At 44.7% G+C, this 10,575-nt stretch overlaps 1 protein-coding gene across 4 annotated transcripts in view; it reads left to right on the top strand.

The window, feature by feature from the left end:
- Positions 1–10,096, top strand: part of LOC115121712 (ras-related protein Rab-28) — a 47,555-nt gene extending 37,459 nt beyond the window's left edge. Inside the window, exons 7-10 of one of the 4 annotated variants that reach the window (XR_010461302.1) lie at positions 1,728–1,826; positions 2,032–2,060; positions 2,455–2,522; positions 7,726–7,809. Coding sequence is in view for 2 of the 4 variants with exons in the window: in XM_029650844.1 (XP_029506704.1) it covers positions 1,728–1,820 (93 nt within the window). In the remaining 2 variants the exon portion in view is untranslated. Of the gene's footprint in view, positions 1–1,727; positions 1,827–2,031; positions 2,523–7,725 lie in introns of all 4 variants that reach the window. The other 3 variants (XR_010461301.1, XM_029650844.1, XM_029650843.2) reach the window with 3 other exon arrangements.
- Positions 10,097–10,575: the final 479 nt, after the last annotated feature.

A 10,575-nucleotide genomic window follows, 5' to 3' on the forward strand; every position in this document is an offset into this window, starting at 1 on the left:
GTCCATCTCCACTCCCCTCCGTCACCTCCCATGAAAGCTGCCTCAATAAACCCAAGTGCTTTAATCCAGGCTAAACAAGCTGGATGAGTGGTCTGATCTGTCAGTCAAGATGTCTGTCACAGAAACATAATCTATGATGTTCATGTCTCGCTCCAGACATGTTCTCTGGAGATTATTTTCTAGATGGGGTTGAAGTCGGAAGTTTACATACACTTAGGTTGGAGTCATTAACTTTTTCAACCACTCCACAAATTTCTTGTCAACAAACTATAGTTTTGGCAAGTTGGTTAGGACATCTACTTTGTGCATGACACAAGTCATTTTTCCAACAATTGTTTACAGACCGATTATTTCACTTATAATTCTTCATCTTCGATAGAGAATGGGTTCGGTTTGGGGTAAGACTGAGGTTACAATAGTTGAAGGCCTCAACGTTCACTGGAGAAAGAAATAAGAAGCAGAAAGAATAAATGTTTTTGAATTGTCTGCCAAAAAACAGTCCGTTTTTCTACCTTGTGATGTGTAGTGTCAACAATTATGTTGTGAGTGGTAGGCATTTGGGGATGGAGGCCAGGGGGCAGCTCTAGGGTCTTGTAGGGGTGGGGGGGGCAAGAAAAGCCTCATTATCAGCTGTCGGGTTTAGCGAGCTGTACATGGGGGTATGGGCCCCTGGCAAGATCTCATTGGCCAGGGAGCCTACTCCGTCATTGCCCCCTGCCTGGACGATCAGATACTGGGGCCGCTGATTACTCACAGGGTCCGACATCAGGCGTCGGCAGCTCGTTAATCAACCAACCAACCAGGGCCTGGGTTTCAACCACGATGTCTGGTCTTTGCTGGCTCCCCAATCCAGTTCTGAGTTTGAACTAAGTTCAGAACCTGCCCTGTTACTGTTACTCAATGTCCAGGGCCCGTATGCATGAAGCGTCTTGGGTTTTGCCTTTTGGATCATAATGAATTGGACGGGAGGGAACTGATCCTAGATCAGCACTCCTATTCTGAAACGTTTTTTGAATACAAGCCCAGATGAGCTCAGTTGGATTTCTGACAGGGTTAGCTGTAAGATCACTTTCACTCAGAGACGTCAAGAATAGGGAAAGGTGCTCGCTATACCTTTCCTCATTGAAGATGTAAAGGTTGATTTTAAAACTTCACCTGGTAAAATGTTAGTAGAAGAGGAGCCGAGGACGCACACATACATTTGGGCAGACTAACGGCTTAAACTTAGAGAGTTTTTTTTTCAAGTCTCACTCGCTACAATACTCCCAAATCTTTATTGAATGGATAAACCAACACACACACACAATTCATATCTGCCTGGGAGTATTACAGTCACACACAGATATATATATTTTTCTGAGTGTTCTTCATTTGTAAATGACCATGTTTCACACATGTATTTTGGTCATGGACATTTTCCTGCGTAAACCCCGGTGCTTCTCATTTGTTTATTCTCCTGTTCAATCTATTTCTCAAGTTTCTTTTTCATTTTTCTCACTGTCACCTCCATGACCCTGTCTTCACCTCTCCTCATCCTGCATTCTATCCAACTGTACCTCCTGTCTGCATCTTTGTTTTCCTTCCTGTCCTCTCTCCTTTCTCCTCTTTTCTTTTTCTTTCTTTCTCGTTTTCTTTCTCCTTCTTTCTTCTTTCTCTCTCTTTCTTTTCCTCTTCTACTCCCCCTGGTTTTGTCTCCTTCCATCTCTCCATTGGTGTGTGCTGCACAGAGGATCGTGAAAGCTGAGCTGGTGGACTACCATCAGGACGAAGTCCCCGTTAGACAGGAGACCAATCAGAGCAAAATCTGTTCGGTTCAGTAGTTGGAAGTATGTCAACACACAGTCGCACACAGATATATTTTTCTCCTGAAATATACTGTAAATATTAGTGCCTTGTATGAAACCGCAAGACCCCTTACGAAGTGGTTGTGGTAGAGGTTGTTGTTGTATTTTAATTGTGGGAATTAAAGTGGAACTGACAGTGTTTTAACAACATGAAATCTTATTCAAATCTGTTTATATACACCCCCAGGTGTATGGAGAAGCGAGCACTTAGAAATGGTAATTTTCACGTTTTCGTACTTTCAAAGAATGTGTTTGAGAATACTGTATCTCTGAATGGCTAGGGCACACTGGTCTGTGTAGAGTCCAGTCCTGGATAAGAATGACATGTTTTTATTCGGTTTTATTTACTGCAGTGTCTATAAATTGTCCAAACGCGCGGCCACTTTCCCATTCTATATTGCTATAGACTTTTCACAAACACCTTTAAGGCATTTTAGCTAGCTAAGTAAATAGCTCCATAAATGGATGTTTGCCTATTAGACACATTATGACTGACTTGTGGTCATTGCCCGCGCTAGTTTGATTGTATTGACACTCCCAGCCTTAGTTACATTCTTCCGTTATTGTCTAAAACATTGAGTCATTGAAACTGAAACATTGCATCCCAAAGGGCTGGAGGCAGCAACACATGTACCTTCCGGGTTGGAGCGAGCGGTCGCATCTGCACTCGGTCCGCAGGTAGTATTACATTTCATTATAGTACAACGGTTTGATTTGTCTAATCTTAGCAATTTCTTCTTAGCTAGCTACATAGCCGTCTTTGTATCATAGATAATTGCGTAATTATCGTATTTCGTCGTCCTAACGCAGTCTACACTGCCCTGCAGCTAGCCAGCTAGCTAACGTCCACCGTTAGCTAGTCCACCGTCTACCGATTAGCAGCACAACTATTACACTCAACTGAACGACTTGATTAGTGTAGTGTTAGCTAGCTACATAGTTGTCTTTGCTGTCTTCGTATCCAAGATAATTGTGTAGTTTAGAGTGTGTAGTTTTATGTCGTCCTTAACATAGGAGACTCTGCTAGCTAGCCAACAGCTAGCCAACGTCTACCGAACAGAACTTCTGCACTCAACAATCCGGTCGCATTTAAACCGCTCCACAGGTAGTATCACATTTTTCATTTCATTTCATTACAGTACAACGGCTTGATTTGTTTGATCGTAGCTAGCTACATAGCTAGCTACATAGCCGTCTTTGTATCAAAGATAATTGTGTAGTCTAGAGCGATTTCCTAGGTTAGCTAGCCAGCTATTGTCGTTCTTTTAACGCAACGTAACGTAATCAACACTGCTAGCTAGCCAGCTAGCCCCGAATAGCAGCACAGTAGAAACTATTACACTCAACGGAACGACTTGATTAGTGTAGTGTCAACAACGCAGCCAATGCCAGCTAGCCTACATAGTCAACAACGCAGCCTCTGCCAGCTAGCCTACTTCAGCAGTACTGTATCATTTTAATCATTTTAGTCAATAAGATTCTTGCTACGTAAGCTTAACTTCCTGAACACTCGAGACGTGTAGTCCACTTGTCATTCAATCTCCTTTGCATTAGCGTAGCCTCTTGTGTAGCCTGTCAACTATGTGTCTGTCTATCCCTGTTCTCTCCTCTCTGCACAGACCATACAAACGCTCCACACCGCGTGGCCGCGGCCACCTAATCTGGTGGTCCCAGCGCGCACGACCCACGTGGAGTTCCAGGTCTCCGGTAGCCTCTGGAACTGCCGATCTGCGGCCAACAAGGCAGAGTTCATCTCAGCCTATGTCTCCCTCCAGTCCCTCAACTTCTTGGCACTGACGGAAACATGGATCACCACAGACAACACTGCTACTCCTACTGCTCTCTCTTCGTCTGCCCACGTGTTCTCGCACACCCCGAGAGCTTCTGGTCAGCGGGGTGGTGGCACCGGGATCCTCATCTCTCCCAAGTGGTCATTCTCTCTTTCTCCCCTTACCCATCTGTCTATCGCCTCCTTTGAATTCCATGCTGTCACAGTTACCAGCCCTTTCAAGCTTAACATCCTTATCATTTATCGCCCTCCAGGTTCCCTCGGAGAGTTTATCAATGAGCTTGATGCCTTGATAAGCTCCTTTCCTGAGGACGGCTCACCTCTCACAGTTCTGGGCGACTTTAACCTCCCCACGCCTACCTTTGACTCATTCCTCTCTGCCTCCTTCTTTCCCTCCTCTCCTCTTTTGACCTCACCCTCTCACCTTCCCCCTACTCACAAGGCAGGAAATACGCTCGACCTCATCTTTACTAGATGCTGTTCTTCCACTAACCTCGTTGCAACTCCCTCCAAGTCTCCGACCACTACCTTGTATCCTTTTCCCTCTCGCTCTCATCCAACACTTCCCACACTGCCCCTACTCGGATGGTATCGCGCCGTCCCAACCTTCGCTCTCTCTCCCCCGCTACTCTCTCCTCTTCCATCCTATCATCTCTTCCCTCTGCTCAAACCTTCTCCAACCTATCTCCTGATTCTGCCTCCTCAACCCTCCTCTCCTCCCTTTCTGCATCCTTTGACTCTCTATGTCCCCTATCCTCCAGGCCGGCTCGGTCCTCCCCTCCCGCTCCGTGGCTCGACGACTCATTGCGAGCTCACAGAACAGGGCTCCGGGCAGCCGAGCGGAAATGGAGGAAAACTCGCCTCCCTGCGGACCTGACATCTTTTCACTCCCCCCTCTCTACATTTTCCTCTTCTCTCTCTGCTGCTAAAGCCACTTTCTACCACTCTAAATTCCAAGCATCTGCCTCTAACTCTAGGAAGCTCTTTGCAACCTTCTCCTCCCTCCTGAATCCTCCTCCCCCTCCCCCCTCCTCCCTCTCTGCAGATGACTTCGTCAACCATTTTGAAAAGAAGGTCGACGACATCCGATCCTCGTTTGCTAAGTCAAACGACACCGCTGGTTCTGCTCACACTGCCCTACCCTGTGCTCTGACCTCTTTCTCCCCTCTCTCTCCAGATGAAATCTCGCGTCTTGTGACGGCCGGCCGCCCAACAACCTGCCCGCTTGACCCTATCCCCTCCTCTCTTCTCCAGACCATTTCCGGAGACCTTCTCCCTTACCTCACCTCGCTCATCAACTCATCCCTGACCGCTGGCTACGTCCCCTCCGTCTTCAAGAGAGCGAGAGTTGCACCCCTTCTGAAAAAACCTACACTCGATCCCTCCGATGTCAACAACTACAGACCAGTATCCCTTCTTTCTTTTCTCTCCAAAACTCTTGAACGTGCCGTCCTTGGCCAGCTCTCCCGCTATCTCTCAGAATGACCTTCTTGATCCAAATCAGTCAGGTTTCAAGACTAGTCATTCAACTGAGACTGCTCTTCTCTGTATCATGGAGGCGCTCCGCACTGCTAAAGCTAACTCTCTCTCCTCTGCTCTCATCCTTCTAGACCTATCGGCTGCCTTCGATACTGTGAACCATCAGATCCTCCTCTCCACCCTCTCCGAGTTGGGCATCTCCGGCGCGGCCCACGCTGGATTGCGTCCTACCTGACAGGTCGCTCCTACCAGGTGGCGTGGCGAGAATCCGTCTCCACACCACGTGCTCTCACCACTGGCGTCCCCCAGGGCTCTGTTCTAGGCCCTCTCCTATTCTCGCTATACACCAAGTCACTTGGCTCTGTCATAACCTCACATGGTCTCTCCTATCATTGCTATGCAGACGACACACAATTAATCTTCTCCTTTCCCCCTTCTGATGACCAGGTGGCGAATCGCATCTCTGCATGTCTGGCAGACATATCCGTGTGGATGACGGATCACCACCTCAAGCTGAACCTCGGCAAGACGGAGCTGCTCTTCCTCCCGGGGAAGGACTGCCCGTTCCATGATCTCGCCATCACGGTTGACAACTCCATTGTGTCCTCCTCCCAGAGCGCTAAGAACCTTGGCGTGATCCTGGACAACACCCTGTCGTTCTCAACTAACATCAAGGCGGTGGCCCGTTCCTGTAGGTTCATGCTCTACAACATCCGCAGAGTACGACCCTGCCTCACACAGGAAGCGGCGCAGGTCCTAATCCAGGCACTTGTCATCTCCCGTCTGGATTACTGCAACTCGCTGTTGGCTGGGCTCCCTGCCTGTGCCATTAAACCCTACAACTCATCCAGAACGCCGCAGCCCGTCTGGTGTTCAACCTTCCCAAGTTCTCTCACGTCACCCCGCTCCTCCGCTCCCTCCACTGGCTTCCAGTTGAAGCTCGCATCCGCTACAAGACCATGGTGCTTGCCTACGGAGCTGTGAGGGGAACGGCACCTCAGTACCTCCAGGCTCTGATCAGGCCCTACACCCAAACAAGGGCACTGCGTTCATCCACCTCTGGCCTGCTCGCCTCCCTACCACTGAGGAAGTACAGTTCCCGCTCAGCCCAGTCAAAACTGTTCGCTGCTCTGGCCCCCCAATGGTGGAACAAACTCCCTCACGACGCCAGGACAGCGGAGTCAATCACCACCTTCCGGAGACACCTGAAACCCCACCTCTTTAAGGAATACCTAGGATAGGATAAAGTAATCCCTCTCACCCACCCTCCCCCTTAAAAGATTTAGATGCACTACTGTTCCACTGGATGTCATAAGGTGAATGCACCAATTTGTAAGTCGCTCTGGATAAGAGCGTCTGCTAAATGACTTAAATGTACCAGGCCAGCTGTGATTTACAACCTGATAGCAATAAGTTTTGGTCTACCAAGAAAAGTATTGGTGAATTAGATATATTTATCACGTACTGAACTGCATCCATCTATTCTGCCAACAATGCCTTACTCTGCAGCATGTCATTTTTAGACAAACACAACCTATTTTTAATTCCTCTTATAAAGGTTTGATATTATGATTGTCTGTTTTCATATCTGCAAAGTAGTTAACGCTGTCAGTTCCACTTTAATTGAGTGATTAGTTAGTTTGATTATTAACAGAGAAAATCTTTGGTTGGTTTAGACTGGTCCTACAGTAGTTTGGCACAAACATTTTGTTGGAGTAACATATTTTATGTCGCATCATTAAGAGAAATGACACTGGTATAGAAGATGTTGCCAGGAATTCCCGACTATTTCAGTGGGCTGCATCAGTATGATCCAGAGAAGTGGGCTTGGTCCCCGGACAGAGTTTGTGTCAGACTGACCTTTGTTTGACCTGTTTCTGCGCTTGTGATTGCAGATGCAGCCAGCTCAACGCCAAAGAGACTAGAGCAGAATGTTATTTATACCACAACATTCATCCATTAACTTGTATACTTCAGTTTACATGTTTTTCTGAATGTGACAAATGAAAGGTATTTGAATTATATAAGTATGGTCTGGGGCCTGGGAAGGAAGACCTGGGGCCTGCTTTGTGATCCATAGATTTCTGGACTATGCAGGAACAAATTGCAAATATTTTGTAGTATCCATTAGGTACATTTAATATAATTAGTGTTTAAAGTTGCACGATGCAGAAATCGCTCCTCCATTTCCTGGTTGCTAAAATTCTAATAGTTTACCAAATTTCAGTTTGTGACAAAATAAGATGGTATAGTGTAGAGAATCATTATACCTTCTAATCCGCTGTGAAATATATTTTCTATAACCCAAAGTATTGTTTCAGCTATTTGAAGCTGGTGTACAAAACCAAAAGTAAAAGACATGAAAACTCATTTTAGGAATGGAAGCATAGAAATAGCGCACATAGAACTGATATACCGCTTCTTAGACTTGCTTTCAAGTAGAGATCATAGATCAGTAGAGATCATAGATCAACATTTCTATGTGAAATTTTTCAGGTCGCCCAAAAAGTGACATATAACCACTTTACATCAGATGGATTTTCTTGTGTGGTGGCAGCTTTCTCATATTTTGCCTCTGTTTATGTCTTTCTTTATGTCTGTGTGTTTCCATAGCGTGTGGTGAAGGCAGACATCGTGAACTACAGTCAAGAATCTGTGGCGAGGACAGTCAACCCCCCGCGCAGCTCCATGTGTGCGGTACAGTGACCCCCTCTCTCCCCCACCTCCCTCTTGCCCCTCCACAAACTGACGATAGCAGTGAGGGCTTCTGACCAGCAGGCTGCCCCCAACACACTGGCCCATAGCCAAAGCAGGGGAATTGAGACAGCTTGGTTTATTCTGCTGCACACACACACAAACACAAACAAACAAAAAAACAAACACACCTTCTCTCTCAACGCACAAGTCTTGAGAAAGGCTTTATATCAGTATTTCCTTGAGGGTTTTCAGGGTCATCGGATATGTTAAGATTTGAATGTGAGGATCTCTCTGTATGTACAGTTTGTATTTATAAAGGGACCCCACAATATATTCCTGGCTTCAATACATTTAATATATTTTCATGAATAATTTCTTGAGTAGTAATCAGCTTTGGTTGCAGCATACGTCTGTTTAAACATGAAGTTATGCTGAAAGCAAATGGGCCCTCCACTTTTTCAGCAATATATTTTGAGCAACTGTTATTCTTTTGTCATTTTTTTCCCTTCTACTACGTCTTCATTATTCAATTATTCTTCAAAGGACCATTTTTGTATGTATGTATGTATGTATGTATGTATTCAACAAAAATTTAAACGCAACATGTAAAGTGTTGGTCCCATGTTTCATGAGCTGAAATTAAAGATCCTAGAAATTGTCCATACGCACAGAAATGTATAATTCTATCAAACGTTGTGCACAAATTTGTTTACATCCCTGTTCGTGAGAATTTCTCCTTTGCCAAGAGAATACAACCACCTGACAGGTGTAGCATATCAAGAAGCTGATTAAACTGCATGATCATTACACAGGTGCACCTGCTACTGGGGACAATAAAAGGCCACTCTAAAATGTGCACTTTTGTCACACAAAACAATGCCACAGATGTCTCAAGTTTTGAGGGAGCGTACAATTGGCATGCTGCCTGCAGGAATGTCCACTAGAGCTGTTGTCAGATAATTTCATGTTAATTTCTCTACCATAAGCTGCCTTCAACGTTGTTTTTAGAGAATTTGTCAGTAAGTCTAACCGGGCATCACAACCGCAGACCACGTGTAACCAGTCCAGCCCAGGACCTCCACACCCATCTTTTTCACCTGCGGGATTGTCTGAGACCAAACAGCTGATGAAACTGAGGATTATTTCTGTCCGTAATAAAGCACTTTTGTGGGGGAAAACAAATTTTATTGGCTGGGCCTATGCCCTCCCAGACCCACCCATGCCTGTGCCCCTGCCCAGTCATGTGAAATCCAAAGATTAGGGCCTAATGAATTTATTTCAATTGACTGATTTCCTTATATGAACTGTAACTCTGTAAAATCGTAGAAATTGTTGCATGTTGCGTTTCTGTTTTTGTTCACTATATGTGGCATTTTTAACCTTGACAATGGACATTTAAGTACGTATTGGTGCAGCTTAAAGGTAGGACAATATATCTGTATCTTTGTAGCCTTTTTCATCTGTCTGTTGTAGAACAGAAAAGTCTGCAATGAAGAACTGCTTGGACACAGTGCTTCGTAGGATCTTCATTTGTACCAAACAAGCTGAATAATAGCCAACCTACACTCTTAGAGAAAAAAGGTTCTAAAAGGGTTCTTTGGCTGTCCCCATGAGAGTCCTTTGAAGAACCCATTTGGGTTCCATGTAGAGAGGGTTCTTCAAAGGGTTCCCCCATGGAGACAGCCAAATAACCTTTCTTTTCTAAGAGTGTACATAAATTACAGGCATGTGTTTTGTACAGATACTCATCCCTCAAAATAAGTTGGCTTATCTTGCAGTTTGTATTGTCAAAATATTTTCTTTGACTAATATGGTGTACTTGCACAGAGAGGATGTCAACATTGTACCAGAAAATACATGACAAAACAATGTGACATGGTTGGATTTTACTCTGTAAACCATGGCGTTCGCCTTATGTGTAAAGTGTCTTTATAAATGATAAATGCGTTGCTTTGTGAAAGATCTTATTTTCAATGCTGCTCACATTTCAGTAAGATGTAAAGAGCTTCCCTCATTGGATGGAATAGCCTCTGTACTCCCTATGACTTTTGGTCATAAAAAGAGAATGTCTAAAAGTGAAGTATGAAATCATGTTATATATATATTATCTGTACACTTAGAAAATGGTTGTCAAGTAAATATTCAAAAGTAGTACAGACTTTGTATATGGAAAAATAAAAATGCTATTGAAAAAAATGCAATAGTTTATGTAATTACTAGGCTACTGTATAGTTTGTGCAACATTGTGCCTCCTTGGAATTCTGGAAATAAATATTATGTGAGTGTGTGGTTGTGTGTATACTTCTTTACCTGTGTGTATGTGCGTGTGGCGCTCGCACTCCTGCATGCACACACACTTGTAATTCCAGTTTAGCCAGGTGTAACAGTGGTAAGGTGTTTGGACTGCTGTTGGGACAGCTTTATGGAGACCCTAATAGTTTGCGGGCACTGTTTGTCACTGTTCTAGTCCAATTATTGTATTGATTTGTGTTGTGTAGTGGCTTTGCTGGTATGCATCCCAATTAAAAAATGTTGAGTTGGCCCCACCAAGGTTAACATTCTAAAATCACCACTGGTCATAGAGCAAAGTGTGAGGAAAACGTGTGTTTATGAGAGTCTCAGCTTTTCATATCTAACTTAATAGTTTGTAGCTCAAACCATTTGGACTCTACAGATGTTTTTGTAAAAAGACCTGGTCCCCTCAATGGTACAACCCAGAAGTCTAACTCAAACACAATGTTTAAAAGCATCAAATCACGCCAGCAT

The sequence above is a fragment of the Oncorhynchus nerka genome, linkage group LG26 (genome assembly GCF_034236695.1).
Source record: "Oncorhynchus nerka isolate Pitt River linkage group LG26, Oner_Uvic_2.0, whole genome shotgun sequence".
In the NCBI taxonomy this organism is placed as follows: Eukaryota; Metazoa; Chordata; class Actinopteri; order Salmoniformes; family Salmonidae; genus Oncorhynchus; species Oncorhynchus nerka.